Here is a 19,273-nt window from a genome sequence, read left to right as displayed (position 1 = left end):
CAGAGCTGAGAATTTTTCAGTGGAAGAAGTAGGGCTGCTGGAGTCCCTGAGGTCCTAAGTAAGAGGAAAATATTCTCTTGGGAACAAATAACTGCTTCCTCTTTGCCCCTCGTGTTCCTTCCCCAGGACTTTGAAACCACGGACCACAGCACTGTTGCTATGGGTACAGTGGAATTTTCAAAGATAGATTGTTTTTACTTTTAGTTCCTATATTATAATTATTCTTTGGAAGCTTTCAAGGCATATTTTATAAATGTTTTATGCTATTGCGTTCTAAAGCCAAGGAAGTCCTTAGAGTAAATCTTCATGAATATGTATAGAAACCAAAGTAAGATAGCTTCTCCAGTGACACTCAGCATGGCTAGTTTTTATCTCATTCAGGAAATTCCAAGGCCCAGAACCCGTCTCCCAACAGTAGCATTAAATAAATTATATTCTTGTGCTGCCATCACCACTTATCCACAAAACTCTTTTCATCTTACGGAACAAACTCTCTATACCCATTAAACAGTAATACCGATACTCCCTCCCTCCATTGCGGGGTGGATTTGTTTGGTTTTTACCTTTAAACATGTACCTGAACTTAAGTATATTTCCAAGAATAATAAATTGATAGGTCGAATATCCGAACACAAACAGAATTTTTTAAAAATATATTTTATTGATTTTGTACAGAGAGGAAAGGAGAGAGAGAGTTAGAAACATCGATGAGAGAAAGTCATCGATCAGCTGCCTCTTGCACACCCCCTACTGAGGATATGCCTACAACCAAGGTACATGCCCTTGACCGAAATCGAACCCGGGACCCTTCAGTCCCCAGGCCGACGCTCTATCCATTGAGCCAAACCGGTCTGGGCACAAACAGAATTTTTAAACTGTAGAATGTACAAGTGCACAAACCCCCATCACATCACCCCTCTCCCCCAGCAAGTCTGTATCATAATTCCACCTGCTTTATCCATAGAAGTAAAAGTGGAGCTGGTGATTAGTATCTTGTTCAGGCGAGAAACTAATTTGACCCATTAAGAAACAAACAAAAACTCGTGTCTGCCTTATTTTGCAATAAGTCAGTGATGGTGTCTTCTGCTAGGCTTCTTTCCCATTGGGGACCCATGTATTTTATCTCTGTGAAGCAAACAGATCAAAGTACCACATGAATAAGTTTTTCATTGTATCCACACAAGAATAAGGAATGACTAGTTTAGTATGGTTTCATGCACTAGCATCAAACTTTTTTTTTTTTTTTTTTTTTTTTTTTAATACCAACTAACTGGCTTGGGTTACAAGAAGATACGAAAAGGGAAGGTACAAGCATGCAAACATTATAATTTATGAAATCTAATGTTACTTTTAATTCAGTGTGAGAAAAATAAGAATGAAAACGGATACATCTAAGGCTTATTACTCTTTTAGACTAATATATAAAATATGAAAATAAACATAATTAAAGAGGAATATTAGGGTTCAGAAAAAAGGTAAACTCTTGGTTCTCTGCTTTCAATCTGTGTTTATGTAACTCAGATATGAAGTTAAAAAAATAATTTGATTCTAAGGTTATATATTTCATTTCTGTAGTGCGCACTAAAAGGAGGAAACACTGATTCATGGATGAATCCTATTGCCAAACAGTTTTCAAATATGGGATTGCTGGTGAGTTTTATTTTTTCCTATGTGTAATGTATCCCGACTTTTAATTTTAGTACGCATTTTAAGACTATTGCCACATATAGTACAAAATTACTGATGTGGAAACTGGTTAAACAGTGTTTCTGGTTTGGAGTAGATTTGTTTTCTGTTCTTTTATTCTTAATCAAATACTCCAATATTTAAAGGTTACCATATATATATGTTTTTAAGTTGTAGTCCTTGTATTTTTTTCTTTAAAAAGGTAGGGGGAAAAAGGAACAGGCACTTAAAATTGATATAGTTTGCCTAACTACTGTACCAGTTTTAAGACAGCAATAGCAAAATAACTAGAGAGATCATTTGTGATTAATTATGTAGGGAATTCTTGTAGAATTTCTAATTTCTTTTATCTCTTGGGAACATTCTGGGGACACCCTGGCCCTGGTTGCCAAAAGACAAGTGACTTTGACTTGGCTGCACATTTCCAGATTTGATGACTTGACAAGTCACGAGAAGAAGCTGTCATCGTTTGGCTGCCACTTATGAAATTTGATCCTGAGCTGACTTGAACTTGAGGACAGAGGTTTATTTCTACAAGCAGCTGTTTAGCTATTGCTCAGTCCATAGATGTACTGAAGCTAATTCTATGTGAAAATTGAATTTAGGAATATAGGCACCAGCAGCAATCAAAAGTATTATTGTCTTTAATCTAAGTGTTATTGTCCTTGTATAGTGCCAGTAGTAAAATGGGACTCTTACATGAATGATGCCATTTATTCTCTGACTCAAACATTTAATTCAAACCTTTAATTTTCCCTCCTTGTTCTTTACTTTCCAGAATCAAACTGAAGATAATCCAAGCAGCAAAATGGATTTGTCTGTAGGTGTGTATCACTCCACTAATATGAATGAAATATTTTTCTCAACGACATCCTGTTGGGATCCCCTGCTCAGTTTGAGTTGGGATGGATGCCGTTCAGTAGACACGAATTGAACACTTACTCTGGAAGGTACTGTGCCAGACACTAGATATGACTTGAAAACTCAAATGGCTGCAAGAGCCAGGAAAGTAATGTAAACGAGTGGTGTGTGCCAAGTATGAGAAATCGGGACTTGGAGCTACGAGTTAGCCGTGGAGAATGGAGGCACCATCTAAAGGAATCAGTCTTGCTCGGCTCTTAGCAGTTGTTGCCATGGAGGAGCTCAGACTCAGCAATAATACTTTTGCCAGATCTTCCGGTTTTTGAAGAGAGGCCAGAAGAAATTCAGATGTATATTGATGTCCTGATTTTTAAATATTGGAACCTAATTCCAGTTTTTAAAAATGCTGTGTGTGGCCAAACAGAGTATGTCTGTGGCCCTGCCAGACTCAGCTCTCAGGTTGCCAGCCCTGTCTGCCCTGAGACGATTCATTACTGACTGACTCTCCCGTTACAAGGGGCGCAGATGCAGGGCCAGCATCTTTGTCTGTGGGATCTTCAGAGAGATGCTGCTGCTCACCTTAAAAAGAATCAAACCAAGAAGAAAGCAAAACAGTCCTGGATAATAAGGACATAGTCTTTGATCTGTGATATTTTAAATATGAGAATAGGCATAAGCTTCTGGGGCACTGATCATGTCATTGTTCTATGAAGCTGTGAAAGAAGAGGGGAAATAATCATTGCACCTGGGAGTTACATGGCACAAGTAACATGATACACCATCTCCTGTGTGCAAGTTCTAAATTTTTTTTAAAAAAATATTTTATTGATTTTTTACAGAGAGGGAGAGAGAGTTAGAAACATCAATGAGAGAGAAACATCAATCAGCTGCCTCCTGCACACCCCTCATTGGGGATGTACCCACAACCAAGATACGTGCCCTTGACTAGAATCAAATCTGGGACCCTTCATTCTGTCGGCCGAAGCTCTATCCATTGACACAAACCAGTTAGGGCAAATTCTAAATTTTAGAGGCAACATTATTTTTTTTCTTAACTAGAGGCCCGATACACAAAATTTGTGCAAGAGTAGGCCTTCCTTCTCCCAGCTGCTGGCACCAGCTTCCTTCTAGCCACTGGCAGGCACCCAGGACCCAGGAGTCCCTCTGGCCATAGGCTTCGTCCATCCGGAAAGATGTCCAGTCTAGTTAGCATATTATGCTTTTATTGTTATAGATAACTGTGTTTCACAACCCCACTTATTTGTCTCTAACAGATATTATAATAGCAGCAAGACACAAATTCTGTCACTGAGGATGTTCGAATATATGATCAAGACATACTCATCAAGCATATCAATAGCCAGAATAAATTTTTTAAGTCAGATTTTTATCAGGTTAGCCTGAAGGTTGTCTTTCCGTCTTCCATAGAAACAAACTACAACTGACACGTGTTGGGTTTGTTTGTTTGTGGTGGTGTTCTTTTAATTAAACAACAAGGACCCATGTTTCCAGGGAGGATCACCAGCAGCCGGAACTATGGAGAGCTATTTTGGTCTTATACCCAGCACCCAGGGAGGAGAACGGGGCAGTCACTCTTGGTCATGAGGGAGACATTGATTCTTGAAATTTTTCTGTGGTACCTTTCAGGGAGCCTTACAGATAAAAAATTTGATGTGGACAAGCGAGCAATGAATCTCGGGGATTTTAATGATATCATGAGGAAGGATCGATCTGGGTTCCGTCCACCTAATTCCAAAGACATGGGAACCACAGATAGTGGGCCTTATTTTGAGAAGGTGAGTTGAATCCTTTATTTAAGATAACTCATGAGAACCACTTTGGTTTCTATGGGTCTTTTGATAATTCCAAGAGGAAGCATAGAATCATTGAAGTAAATTAATGAATAAAACATAAACATCATATGATTTAGATGGTGACATGAAAACAGTTGATTTCAACCGGTGATGATGCAGGAGCTAGAACCATGTCTTTAGGTAATCGATATGAGCATTGTGAAGAAGGTCTAAGTTTTAGAAAGTTATGAAGTTTGGAGAAGAGAAATTGTCTAACTATATACATAGTGAGGGAAATGAAAGCATGTAGAAGAAATTTTAGAGACATTTCTGAATTATTTTTTCTATTACTCTGAGTCTCCGAAAGCCTTGACTTCTAGCTGTCACGATGACCCAAAACTTTCTCCTTTGCTATTTCTAAGTTTTCTTTGCTGATCTTTTTTCATTTCTTTAGTGATCTATTTAGTTACAGTGGTATAATTTCAAACTCTTAACTACCTGATTTAAATAAATCAAGTATACCTATTTGTTTTGATCTTTAACAATTCTAATGGAGGAGATTATTCCTGAATTCAGAATACCAACTTGCAGTGTTCATGGTCTTCAGAAAGCAGTTAAAACCAAAATTTTCAGATCTGGCACATTTTTTACACCATTGATGCTGGCCCAACATATTCACAAGAAGGTTTACTCTGGCTTCTATTTCTGCAGATACAAAGACTAATCAATATTCGATGCATAAAAATAAAGTGTCTGGCAATTTTTGTCTTAGCGCAGTGGACAGAATGTGTTACTAACTTTGAGGATAATAAAGATCTATATCAAAGAAGATGACAGATGGTGTCTGTTGGGCAAAGTGTGATGATTATATCAGATCCAAATTCTGTCCTTGTTTATTGCTAATCCACTCTAACATTGTTTATTCCTAGTGTTTTCTCTCTTTTCCCTTCTTGCATTCTGTTGCTTCACTAACCAACCCTGGTGATTGGCTAACTACTACTTTTCAGCTGACTTTGCCTTTCTCCAATCAAGATGGGTGCCTTGGGGATGAGGCTCCCTGCTCTCCCTTCTCCCCTTCTCCCAGCTACAAGCTGTCTCCCTCTGGTTCCACACTACCCAACGTCAGCCTTGGAGCAATCGGCACAGGGCTCAACCCCCAAAACTTCGCTGCTAGACAAGTAAGGAGGCCTCTCAAATTTATAACTGCTTGACTGTGGCCTCGCCTTGGCCCTGGTCTGAAGTTTATTGCATCATTTGTCTGTCTTGGGAAATTTGTTGATTACTGAATGCACAGAATGATATTAAGGATAGGCTTCAGATCTTTCAGCCCATAGAACCCATCTCTCTTCATGTTTCTCAACATGGATTTTATTTTAAATCTGTTTCTTTTGTCTTCTCATTCCCTGCTCTCTAGTTAACTAATAACTGCCTAAGGAAAATGTCAAAGAGGCTACATAGGTCACTTATATCATCTAATTTAGCAACATATTTGCCTTTTTTTTTTTTTAATATATTGATTTTGTACAGAGAGGAAGGGAGAGAGATAGAGAGCTAGAAACATCGATGAGAGAGAGTCATCGATCAGCTGCCTCTTGCACACCCCTACTGGGGATGTGCCCACAACCAAGGTACATGCCCTTGACTGGAATCGAACCCGGGACCCTTCAGTCCCCAAGCCGATGCTCTATCCATTGAGCCAAACCGGTTTTGGCAATATTCGCCATTTTTAACATTATATTAAATGTGAAGTACTAATACTTTTAAAGTATTTTCAATTTAATAAAACTGCTAGTTGAGGGCGACAGCATCTTAAAATCTAGTGTCTTTAAAGTGTGAAATGTAACAATTACCCAGAGAAAGTTAACTCTATTAGATAACTGAGCTGTGAAAAGATGCTGCTGCTCAGATGTGGCAGCTCCTCTCCCAGGGTCTGACCTGGGAGTCTCTGAGGAAGGCCATGCCATAGAAATGAGACGGGCAAGGCTGGCATGGCGAAGCCCACTTGCTTTCGCAGGACTGAGGGAGGCAGCAGGCCTTTGTCTGTCACCCTGCAAGAGCTCTGTTGCAGTTTTTGTTGAGAAAACCAGGAATTTGGAGACAATTCCTTTATGACAGCGACTCCCCTGTGATATTTTCCTAGTCATAGTTCTGTGACTTTCACCTCAGATGTCAGGGAAGGTGACTTTAGTTGCACTCCTTTTATTTCCACATGACTTTTCACATATAAAACATCTCTTACACCATAGTCCTCACAATGCATGTAGTTCTTTCGTGTGCTTTTTAATTACTGCCTTAGCATATTTTAAAAAATGGATATTATATCCATGTGTTCATATTGGTTATAGCACATTTTTAATGGATTCTACTATATCCATGTGTTCAGATTGATTATCTCTAGATTGGGAGTTACAGGTAATTTTTTTCCTTTATATTTCATTGTTTCTTTTAATGTTTGCACAGAGGATATGGATATATATATAACATATTAATATAGAAGAACAATTATATCAGTGTTTGGGGGGGGGCCCTTTTGTCTCTGGTCGAGGTATAGAAAATATAAAGTAGTCAAAACACTCTTCGTTAATAGTAATTATGAACGTGCTTCCAGGGTCACATGATAACCAAATGGTGTTATACATAAGCATTAATGCACTGCTCTGTGAAAAGGTCACTCCTCTTTGTCCTCTTGGGCTGTGGAATGCTGCAAAGTCCATCATGAGCCAGGTCGGCACACGCACTCCATCCAAATGCGGTCATGGGTTTTTCATAGTGTTTTTTAAATACAGACTTAAAATGTAAGGTTTTTCTTTTCAAATCTCGTAAGATTTCAGTCAGCTTGGTAGCTCTTTTTAATGTATATACCTTTGTATGTTAAACACCGTCGTCGTGGCAAATTTCACCAATACTTATGAGAACTCAGGTCATCATAGAAGCCTCACATATCACAGTAAAGTTTAGACAGCATTAAGGTGTACATTTTGGTGACCATTTTCCTAATTTCTAAAAGATTCAGCCTATAAGATTGCCACTAAATACATTGCTGGGCACAGTAGCTACTTCTGAGCCAAGAAAATGACTAGCTTGTAAAGCCAACATTTCATATTAAAAAATACAGAAGAAAAAACAGAGAAGGTATTTTTTGGTAGAATAATGTTGACTTCTCTATAATAGATATATCCAACTGCTTGGTGTAGCTTTAGAGACACTAGGCATAGAAAGGAGGGCTTGATTTCACAAAAACTAAAAATAGCAAGCTCTTTTTTTTTAAATGTATTTTTATTGATTTCAGAGAGGAAGGGAGAGGGAGGGAGAGATAGAAACATCAATGATGGGAAAGAATCATTGATCAACTGCCTACTGCACGCCCCCCTACTGGGGATCGAGTCCGAAACCCAGGCATATGCCCTTGACCAGAATCGAACCCCAGACCCTTCAATCTGCAGGCTGACACTCTTTCCACTGAGCCAGACCAGCTAGGGCAGCAAGTACCTTTTAATACTTCTTACCAAAAGAGATTAAAATTTAAAATGACCCTCACAAAGCAGCTTTGAACTTGTTAAAACATGGAATATGGCAAGACTTTAGCTACTAGAAACCCCACCATTCAAGGATCAGTCCATATGAATAATTAACATGTAATACAAGATTGATAGTAAAGTGTCAGTGAGAACAGCCTTAGCAAAACATTAGACCAGTGGTCGCCAACCTTTCAGACCTCCGCGGACCACTGGTTGGCAACCGTTGCTAGACCACTTGGCACCCTAGATCCCTCAGCCATCCTGACCTTGCAGAATATTCTTAGTAAAAAAAAAAAAATGCTTCCTGTTTTTCTAGGAATGTTTAGTAGCTAAGCTATTGACTACTACCTTGGCCACAGAAAAGTTAGAGCTGAGTCATTTCACCTTAGGGTGACACTTTGATTATTAAGACAGGAGAAAAAGAGATATTCAATTTTTTAGAATTAGTGTTTTCTTGTTTAAACAATTCTTTGGGAGATTTAAAATTTATGGTGAATCTTTGATTTTCTTTTTAGACAGATTTTTTATTGCCATTTCTACTTTATGCTCATAATCATTTTTATTTTCAGTGCTTTCAAGTTTATTAATTTCTTCGTAGCATTCTCTTGATCTATTTTAAATCATTAAGCCATCAAAACATCTTTAGTATTCTAGAACTTAATGCCATTACAAAATTTTTTAAAATACCTTATCCCCATGGTTCCAGGGATAAGATGATGGTGGTTCCTTTGGTTCATTGTACACATGCTTGGTATAAGCCATGGTAACAGCGGTCTTCACTGATGATGTTCAGTGGGACATCTCCAAGTAGATGAAATTGGTGGGTCAGGGGTGTTTGCAAATGCTGTGCTCCTCCTATAGACCAGGCTTCACTGAGCTGTGGGAATACAAAGAAGGACATGCGGTGAGAAGACCGAATGGAAAATAACTAATCTGTAATTTGATGATGGACATTATCAGAGAGTTTTAAAGTGTTTTGAGGACACAGAGGTGGGCTTAGTTAATTGGAATGTAAAATGAGGAAGAAGGTTTTGGGGGAAACTTTCATGAGGATGACCCCTGAGCTGGGCCTCAGTCAGAGGGAACATGGTGTCAAGTATGGTGTATGGTGTCTTTGCTGAAGGACTTTTCTCAGGAAGGGCTGTTCAGCCCCAATTTCTGTAGCTTTTTGAAATAGTCTAGATTGCTCCAGTGAGTTGGTCCTCCAGAAACCAGGCAGTTAAGTTTGTTCATTAGCTAGATAATAGTCATACATTTGAATGGGAAGTTACAGGTGAGTAATGTTTGTTTTGATGTCCCTGTAAAGGTTTTTCTCTTTTCCCCGTTCTTTTCATCTCGTTCTTTGATTCAGATTTCCTCATCTAGCAAAGAAGGGACCAAGCAGACCCAAGACAGAGAAGGGTATTCAGATCTGGAGTAGGGTTCTCATGGAGCTGGGCTGGGCTCATAATTGGTTTGCACTGATTTTATGATTGAACTAACCAGAGAACTAATACCATATGTTGTTTCTCAGTAATATTATTTATAAGATTATTCATAAGCTTGCATTTTTACTTCATTCCTTTTCAAGATGGATCTCAGTTTGTAAGGCTTGAGAATAAACATGGTAAACCCAATCTTAAAGCAAGTTGAAATAAAGCCTTTCAATACAAAAACAAAAACAAAAACAAAAAAAGAATAAAATGAGACTAAGTTTAATCCTTTTGGTTTATGTAGTTAACATTTGACTAAGTTTAATCCTTTTGGTTTATGTAGTTAATCAGATGACAGGGGTGGTAATGATATGGCTATGATTGAGTTTGAATAATATTCCTGAGCTTTCCAAGATCAGGAACTTTTCAGGTATAAAATTCTGTAATTCAATGGAAAATAAGATATGATTCTTTTAAGGCATAGAAAATCTGGACTGTTTCTTATTTGCATGTTCTTATATTAACAAAAAGCCTCACTGTTGCATTATGTTTGCAGGGTGGCAATCATGGTTTGTTCGGAAATAGCACAGCACAATCGAGAGGTATGCACACACCAGTGCAGCCGCTAAATTCTTCTCCTAGTCTCCGGGCGCAAGTGCCTCCCCAGTTTATTTCCCCCCAGGTAAGCAATTGTGTGTTTCCACAATCCAGAAGCAAGTCCCATTCAGGTGGTTGACTGGTTTTATGGGCACAAAAGGAATAATGGTAGTCTTAAATTTGAAAAATCCAAATACCAAAGATTAAGATTTTTACAACAAAATATTAAATCTTTTGTATTGTATTGTGCATACAAAGTAGAAGTTTTTGCATGAAAAGCATTATGGTTATATTCCTTTTACATCATATATTATTCTAATACTGTATTAGTTTTTTAATGGTATATGATTAAAGCTGCTTTATAAATTCTGTTGTGTCAGTATTCAGAAATTGGTTGCCCTCAAGGATTCACCCACAGATGAACCAGAAAATTGCCAGATTCTGATTTTTCTGAAAAGTTTTGAGGAGCTCTATCTGCTAAAATACAGACTAGGTACTCTGGGGGCAGTTCTAGAACTAAAGAAGTCTCAGGGAATCTACCACATACTGTCCCGCATACCTCTCAGGAAGCGTAAAAGCTGATAAGCTGATGTAAGAGTTCAGTGTGTGACCTTAATCTCCCTAATGAACTAAGTTAGAGCAAGGGCTTTGAGCCCCATCCCACAAAAGGGGGTGAGGCAATTACTAGATCCAGCAAACTGGTTTAAAAGGTCGGATTTTGTTTAGTTTTTTGAAATGTCTTTTAAGACAAAAGCTTAAAATGTTTATTTGAAACCATAATCTATAGATTTCAAATCCTATTTTTGACATTGTGTCCGTATCTGTCTTAGTAGAGGAAGGAATGTTCATTGTGTGGCCCCTTCTGAGTGTCTCTCTTCCCCTTTATGCTCTCTAAGTTCCAGTCATACTTCATGTCACGTACAGTGGTGTGTCCTCCAGACCAGTCTGTTCCTGACTTCCCCAGTACTTGCAGTGACGGTGTCCTAATCCTTGGAGCACTTTCTAGTATGCCTTAGTAATGGATCAGCAGTCATTCATGGTTATTGAATATCTGCAGTGTGCCAGACAGTGTGTTGACAATGCACATCTCTGCCTCCCGGAGTTGAAGAGTAGGCAGAAAGTGTGATAAATGTTGTATAGAAATGCTAAACAGAGTTTGGGGAGCTGGACAAGGCCTCACACTAGCAGTGACATTTAAGCTGGTTCTTGAAGCATGAGTCACAGTTTGCTGGGCACAGCCAGATTAATGGTGCCTTCTAAGCAGCAGGAACAGCTTGTGTAAAAAGCAGGAATATCTGGAAGAAAATGGCACGTTCAGGGGGATGCATTTAATCTGAATGATTGGTTTGAGATTGTGGAAGCATATAGTTGTATCTAGAGTAGAATAGGAAGAAGCAAGTCAGGAAGTTTGAGACCAAATTTGGAAAAACTTTGCCATGATAAGGAGCTTGGACTTATTTGGGCTAATCCTTAAAAAATATTTGAGTTCCTAAGTCTCCCCCAGGATACTGAGCAGAATCTTGGGTATTGGAGCCTATTTACCTCCAGGTGATTGTGATGTGTACCCTAAAGTTTGGCTGCTACTGTTATTGATAATATACTATTGGGCAAGATTTCTTTAGCTGAGTAACAGTATAGGAAAATTTATGTTTTAGAAAGATAACACTGACAGGAACATAGAGGATATGTTTGAATGGCAGAATTATTAGAGCAAAGGAGAACTGTCACGAGGCTAGTCCAGGAGTCCAGTGGCAGTGGGAATTAAGACCTTCTTGTGAAGGTCACCAAGGATCTTTGTGTTGTGGAATACAATGGTCTGTTCTCTAGTTTCTTATTCAGTGTATCAGCAGCATTTGCCACAGTCACTCTCTCTCTCTCTCTTTTTTTTTTTTAACTGTTAAACTGTTTATTTTTATTATAATTTCTTATTTATCTCTTGTCTTATTTTCCAAAATAATAAGTGTCAAGTAAACATTTTAATCTCTGTCCAGTCACAATAAAAAAATTGCCTTTATTGCCCTGGCTGATATGGCTCAATGGATAGAGCGTTGGCTTGCAGACTGATGTGTCCCAGGTTTGGTTCCAGTCAAGGGCATGTGCCTGGGTTGTAGACTCAGTCCCCAATGAAGGGTGTGCGGTAGGCAGCCAATCAATGATTCTCTCACGTCATTGATGTTTCTCTCTCTCCCTTCTCTGAAATCAATAAAGAATATAAAATAATAATAAAGAGAAAAATAAATAAAAAGGAAAAAGTTCTTAATTACCTTTATTGCTTATTACCATCTTTGCTCACTCTTCAACAGAAATAATATTCTGTGCTCTAAATTTAATACAGTGTCCTGATGTACCTCACCTGACATCAAGCATGAAATAAGTAGGAAGCAAAAGCCAGAGATACTTTTCTCTGAGGAATATTCAGTGTTATTAAGGAAAGAAGAGCATAGCACTTTGTACTAGGGACTCAACCAAGTATGTATACTAGCAAAAAGGGGCTTAACTTAGGAAGCCATTTTTATTTATATTTTAAATTATTTTTCAATTACAATTGACATACACTATTACGTTAGTTTTAGGTGTACACCCCAGTGATTAGACATTGTATAACTTACTAAGTGATCATCCCAATAGATCTTGTACCCATCTGGCACCATACATAGTTACTAGAATATTAGTGGCTGCCTTGGTCCCTGCCCACCACAGGGCTGCCGCGGGGGGTCGTCAGGTTAATTAGCATAAGACACTTTGGTTATTATAGATATTCCCTATGCTGTACTTTACATTCCCATGACTGTTCTGTTACTTCCAGTTTGTATTGCTTAATTCCTTCACCCTTTTCACTTAGTCCCCTATTCTCTCCCAAATCATTTTCTGTATCTAAAGTCTGTTTCTGTTCTGCTTGTTCTCTTGTTTTTTAGATTCCATTGTTTGTTGATAGATGGGTATTTATTGCCATTTTATTGTTTATATTATCTTTTTTCTTCTTCCTAAAGAAGACCCTTTAAACATTTCATGTACTTCTGGTTTGGTGGTAATAAACTTCTTTAGCTGTTGTTGTTGTTTTTTGGGGGAGGGGTGTAAGTCTTTATATGTCCTTCAATTCTAAATGGTAGCTTTGCTTAGTAGAGTAATCTTGGTTGTAGGTCCTTTTCATCATTTTGAATTTTTTTTTTTTTTTTTGCCAATCCTTTCTGTCCTGCAAAGTTTCTGTTGAAAAATCAACTGACAGTCTAATGGGAGCTCCCTTGTAGGTAACTAACTGCTTTTCTCTTGCTGCTTTTAAGATTCTCTCTTTGTCTTTAACCTATGTATTTTAATTATGATGTGTTTTGGTGTGGGCCTCTTTGGGTTCATCTTGTTCTCTCTAAGTTCATTTACTAAGTTCTTGATCATCCTTATAACCAATGTTTTGGACTCTGCATCTAGTACATTGCTTATCTCCATTTTTATTTAGTTCTTTTTATGGAGTTTTGTGTGTTTTTTTCTTTTGGGATATGTGTCTTTGTCTCCTCATTTTGGCAGCTTCCCTGTGTTTGTTTCTATATATTCAGTAGAGTTGCTATACCCCCTGGGCTTGGTAAAGTGGCCTAATGTAGTAGATCTTCTATAGGGTCCAGTGGCACAGCCTCCCTGTCATCTGAGCTAGGCACTCCCAAGTTCTTTCCCTCTGCCCTCCACTGTGTGAGCTTTGCACACCCTCCTGTTGTAATTGAACCTTGATTGCTGTTGGCACATCAATGGGATCATCTGTGCAAGAGCCCACCTCACAGAGCAGGACTTCAGTGGGGCTCTGGTGCCTGCTGAGTCCACCCCTTGAGTGTGTCGCCTGTGGAGGTGGTTCGGTGTTGGTGCTTCATCGTGGTCTGAAGCTTTTCCCCAGGTTCTGTGGATCTAGGGCCTCCCAGAAGGTATAAGCCAAGGTTATCCACAACCTATGTTCTGCCAGGGGCCACCTGGCATGAGCTACAAAGTGATCTGCAGATGGCTGTTACCTGTGCTGGACTTGGAGGTACCCAGTAAATGCCACGCTGCAAAACAAAGCTTGCTGCCCTAGTGCCAGGGTTGGGGCCACTTGTGGGTACGGAGCACGCTAAAGTGTGATGCTACTTGTTTGAGAGATTTTAGAAAGTCTGAAGCATGAACCAAGACAGGCCATTCAAATGCAAAAGCCACTGGAAATAGCTTGGGTGGGCTCAGCAGATTGATGGGGCGGTGTCAGGGAATCACCAGGGAAGAGAAAACAGTGATAGCCAGATTGAAGGAGGCTCAGATATGGCACCCACCTATTGGCTCTTTGCAGGAAGAGCTTGGAAAGAGAACAGTGGCCTCTGTCAGCATTTCTGTCTGGGAGAAAGCTGCCCCACCAGCCCTCTCCTGATGCCAGACACTTCATTTTCTCCCCGTATATTCCTGGTGCCTTCCAAGTTGCTGCCCCAACACTGGAACTCAGAGCACTCCTTCCTTTTTGAAACACTTAATTCATTTGGCTTTCAGACTCCTATATTGGTTCTCCAGCTACCTCTTCCCCATCTTCTTTATAGGTTTCCTCTCACTCTTTAACCTTTAAACATCAGAGTGCGCCTTTCTCAAACTTGGAACTCCTTTCACCATCTACGGTGGCTACTAGGTGATCTCACCCAGTGGAATGGCTGGAAATATCTTGTGTCTTTAGCCTAGATCTCTCTTAACTCCACAGACGTCTGGGGATCTCTACCAGGATGCCTTTCGCATCTCAGATTAACATGTCCTAAGTAGAACTTCTGACTTCACCCCACACTCCCCTCAAAAACATTCTCTTCCTTCAAGTAAATGGTACTCTCATTCTGCAGGTGTTCACATCACAGACCTGAGACCTAATCGTTCATCTTCTCACAGTACACATCCAGTCCGTCGACAAATCCTTCCTTCACAACTTTATCCAGAACCTGACCAGTTCTTACCACTTCCTCTAATATGACCCGTGGCCAAGTCACCACCGTATCTCTCCTAGAAATGGCCTCCTGACTTCTAAAAACTGCGCTGTGTGATGCAGCCATTAGCCACCTGCGCACTTGAAAAAGAACTAAATTTTTTATTTTAATTAATTTATATAGCCACAACTAGTCAGTGGCTACTATATGGACAGTACAGATAGAGAACGTTTATATGAATGTAGAAAGTTAAGGTAAATCAAGTTTACTACTCTACTGGGTATCAGTCCTCTTATTGCTCTCTCTCAGTAAGAACACTAAGCCACCTCTCCACTGGGGTCTTTGAGGCTCTTGGGGATATCCCCTCCTCTATCCGCCACGCTGCCATTTCTGTTCAGGCCTCTCCTGCCAACAGGCCCCAGCACACTGAGCTTGTTCCTGGATCAGTCTCCCAGATAGCCACATGACTTCATCTTTATTTCCTTTGGATCTACGCTTCAATGCCGCCTTATCAGAGAGGCTTTCTCAGGCCACCACCACCCACTGTTACTCTCCCTCCCCTGAGCATGGATTTTTGAGCTCGATAAATTTATGTCAAGTCATGGGAAGACGCATTCCTGAATGATTTAGGAAGTGGAATTGTTAGGAAAGCATAATTAAACTCATCTAAGAGACTTAGTGAAGGCTGCAAATTTCATTAGGACCAAAGTATGTGTTCCACTTGGAAAATAAAATACTTGTGGTTTCCTACATTTTTGAAATTTGTTTATTTAGCAAAATGTGATTAACATGTGTAGTCAGTATTAAATGTACGCATAGAAAGAAGACATTGAAACTAATCTTTACGATTTGGTATTACAAATGTTCCAGGCCTTGGGTTTTTCTACCTTATTCAGATATTCAGAAAGTAACATATTCTAGCAAGCTTTTGTCTTTTTAAATTGCTGTCATTTTGCACCTGCAGTGCTTCGTTAACTGCCATATTGGCTCCAACTATAATAGATCTTCACTTTCTCCAACCCAGCTGGAAATTGATGGCTCTTAAGCCAGAGTAATTAACTCCCTGCTATGGGAATGTGCAAACCTGCACTTTAATTACCCTGCAACCCAGGTACAAAGAGCCATTTGCCAGGAGCTAGTAGTTGTGTTTCTCTCTGGTCCTTCTATGTCATCAGAGGACTACACTCGTGCAATCTGAAGAAGGGAACGGTTGAGCAAAGCTAGGTAGGAAGTCCTCAAAGTGTAACTTTTATAGTCCTTGTAACTGTCAACTTGTGAAACCTATGAGATGCTGGCATTTAAATTAAATTATAAAATGGTCTTGGGTTAGCATTTCTTTGTAGTCTTTGTCCATCCTTAAATAATATATTGCTTCATTTTGCCTTTTTTGCACTTTATGTAATGAAACGATACAGTGTATAGCTTTCCCTGACTATTTTTACTTGGCAGTGTTTCTGAGATTTTTCCCATGTTGATTTGGGCAGTTGCAGTTTATATAGTATTTCATTGCATGAATACTACACCACCACATATTTACCAATTATATCAGTAGACATTTGGGCCGTTTCCAGATTTTTGCTATTATGGGCAGTGCTGTTACAGATATTCTTATATTTCTCTCCTAGGATGAATTTCTTTAGGTTACTGCTATGTCATGGGCATGTTTTACTTGGAATGGTAGTTTCTTTTGCTAGTTTTGATTAGTAGGAATAGTAAGGGAAGGAAATACTATTGGCAAGGAAAGGCATGCATTCTCAAGAGAAATGCATTGATCAGGAGACTAGCTGATTTGTTCAGTAGAGCTTTTAAAACTGACTGAAGAAGTGGGGAGAAATGAAAGTTCAGACAATGGCTTTTTATTTTGGAAGCCAGTGGATTGGGAAACAAGTGGAGGGGATTTCCCATGAATTAGAAAAAACGTTGGAAAAGAAGTTAGAAACAACAGTCTAGAATAGCACCGTCCAATAGAAATAGAAATGAGCCATGTAATGCAATGGGAAGTTTTTAGTAGCCACATTTAAAAAGATGAGAAGAGCCCGGCCAGGTGCTCAGTTGGTTGTCACCCATCTCATATACCAAAACGGTTGCGGGTCCTAGTCAGAGCACATACCTACGTTTTGGGTTCAAACCCTGGTTGGAGTGCATTTGGGAATCAGCCAACTGATGTTTCTCTCTAATGCTAATGTTTCTCTCTCACCACCACCACCCCCTCCTCTCTCTCCCGACCCCTCTCCAAAATCAATAAAAACATTTGTTTAAAAAAAGAATCATAGCTTGCTAACAAGTTTTGATTTAACTCATTTCCTTCTTTGGTAAAAAGAAGAAAGAAAAAAAAAAAAAATATATATATATATATATATATATATATATATATATATATATTGGATTATAGGAATGATACAGTTGTATCTCTGTTTTGACAAGCCAATTGACAAGCTATCTCTTTGTTTCAGACAAGGTGGAAAAATGTAGGCTAAATGCTGAAACAGTTGTGTGGATTAGTAAATGACTGACTGAGGATTCCCAAGCTGATCAGTTTCAGGTTGGAAAGGAGTTTTTATTGGCAGTTTTTATTACTAGATTATACTTAGCTCTTTCAAGTTCAACGTTCTCATTGATGATCAGATGAGGAAACAAAAACTGGGAATATGTGTGTGTGTGTGTGTGTGTGTATGCCTAATATGAAAAGTGTCTCCTTTGGAGTTCGACTGACCAGGAATTTGATCGCTCGCTATGACATATGCTGACCACTAGGGGGCTGCACGGAGCAAAGGAAGGCCCCAGCTGGCAGCCTGCAGCCGCTAGGGACTCTACCCATGCACGAATTTCATGCACTGGGCCTCTAGTAAGTAGAATAATAAAGCAGAAAAGAATTGGATGGAGTGACTGTTAATAAGTTAAAATAGAGTGTTCACTTAATAGGTATTTATCAAGCATCTACTATGTGCCATGCACATAAAGATAAATGTAAGGTCCTAAGATCAAATCATAAATTAATAAAATTTTAAAATCTAGATGCTTAAATATATATAGAGCAAAATATTTTAAAATATTGTAAATTTTATTTTTTAATATTGAGATTTTAATTGACATTACGTTTAGTATATGAATTGGAGTTATGATGCAATCATCGGAGAAACTGAGATCTTAGGCATAATTAACAAAAGCATGGATTTAACAGAAGGGTTAGTGGTGACCACGTCTACTCAGTACTAGACTATTCTAGGAAATGGCTCTCTGTTGTGGGCTCTGCATTGAGAAATTGAATGAGATACAAATGGAAAATAAAACAAAACACATTTAGCCTAAAGATGAGACACAAGAGACCTGTAACCACTGTCTCTAGACATTGAAAAACCATCCTGAGAAATCAGAGCATTTATGGAATGCATTTCTAAGCATTTGACATGGATTAACTCATAAAATTCTCAAACAATCACTGAAGTTAATATTATTCCAATTTTGGAGGTAAGGAAAATGAAGCTCGGAAAGGTTAAATAAGTAACTTGCCCTGAGTCACACACCTCCGAAATGGCATGCCTCCGGAATGAAATAAACTCTTGGCCAGGGTGCTTCTTGCCACTCATGGAAGAGGGATTAAGTTTGTTGTCCTTGGCACCAGCTGGCTCAGTGGGTTCAGTGAAAGAACGTGCAGAGAAACTCAGATAAGACATCTTAAATGAGCAATCCGAATATGGGAGGGAGTCTTGTGTCTACCCCTGGAGGTTCCTGCAGCCTAGCCTAGCTCAATCCTGAGAACCAGGGAGAAGGAACCAGCTGAGCCTGTCACTGTCTTGTTTATAAGTTGATATATTTTTTATTTGTATAACAAATACTTTCTTTTAAGCATTTGTTAAGTAGCTTTATACTGTTTGATATATTTTGTTTTATAGCACATTTTGAGTAATAATTTCTCAGCCAAACATCATATTGTCATTAAAATTTTCTGATCTTGCCGATGTTTTCATGATTGTAAAATTTATCATTTTTGTTGTAAAAAAATTGCAGAGTTTAATGAAAGAATTTAAAAGCTCATATACTATCACCACTCAGAGCTCATATACTATCACCATTGTTAATTCTTTGATGTAATCTTCCCAATCATGTAATTGTTTTCAAGGAAAAAATTGACTCCTGTTTTAGATCTATTAAGATTATTTCCACACAAGAATAATTTATTTTGATAAATTCTGACAGTTCAACTTGTTTGTTCTTTTTATTATTTTTTTGGCTAGGTTTCTGCCTCAGTGCTCAAGCAATTTCCCAACAGTGGCCTGAATCCAGGTCTTTTCAATGTGGGGCCCCAGTTATCTCCTCAACAAATTGCCATGCTGAGCCAGCTTCCACAGATCCCCCAGTTTCAGTTGGTAAGTAGCAGGTTTTCCTCCTGTAAATAAAAGGGCTGTGCACTTTTTCTTTAACTTGATTTGCTTCATTTTGTGTGTGCTCATCTGTGGGGTAAAAATGGCCAATAGACCAAGAAAGTGGTGGTACTCTGC

General features: G+C 38.9%; 1 protein-coding gene across 13 annotated transcripts in view; it reads left to right on the top strand.

Moving 5' to 3' along the window:
• Window positions 1-19,273, top strand: part of TNRC6B (trinucleotide repeat containing adaptor 6B) — a 205,166-nt gene that overhangs the window by 162,424 nt on the left and 23,469 nt on the right. For 6 of the 13 annotated variants that reach the window (XM_036459340.2, XM_045587461.1, XM_045587458.1 and 3 more), the window contains 6 exons: window positions 1,576-1,650; window positions 2,465-2,510; window positions 4,195-4,343; window positions 5,270-5,518; window positions 9,827-9,952; window positions 19,010-19,141. In XM_036459340.2, coding sequence (XP_036315233.1) covers window positions 1,576-1,650; window positions 2,465-2,510; window positions 4,195-4,343; window positions 5,270-5,518; window positions 9,827-9,952; window positions 19,010-19,141 — 777 coding nt within the window. The remainder of the gene's footprint in view (window positions 1-1,575; window positions 1,651-2,464; window positions 2,511-4,194; window positions 4,344-5,269; window positions 5,519-9,826; window positions 9,953-19,009; window positions 19,142-19,273) is intronic. The other 7 variants (XM_036459339.2, XM_036459342.2, XM_036459343.2 and 4 more) reach the window with 5 other exon arrangements.

Source organism: Pipistrellus kuhlii, unplaced genomic scaffold (genome assembly GCF_014108245.1).
Source record: "Pipistrellus kuhlii isolate mPipKuh1 unplaced genomic scaffold, mPipKuh1.p scaffold_m20_p_3, whole genome shotgun sequence".
NCBI classification, from domain to species: Eukaryota; Metazoa; Chordata; class Mammalia; order Chiroptera; family Vespertilionidae; genus Pipistrellus; species Pipistrellus kuhlii.
This window is presented reverse-complemented; position numbering and strand designations above follow the sequence as displayed.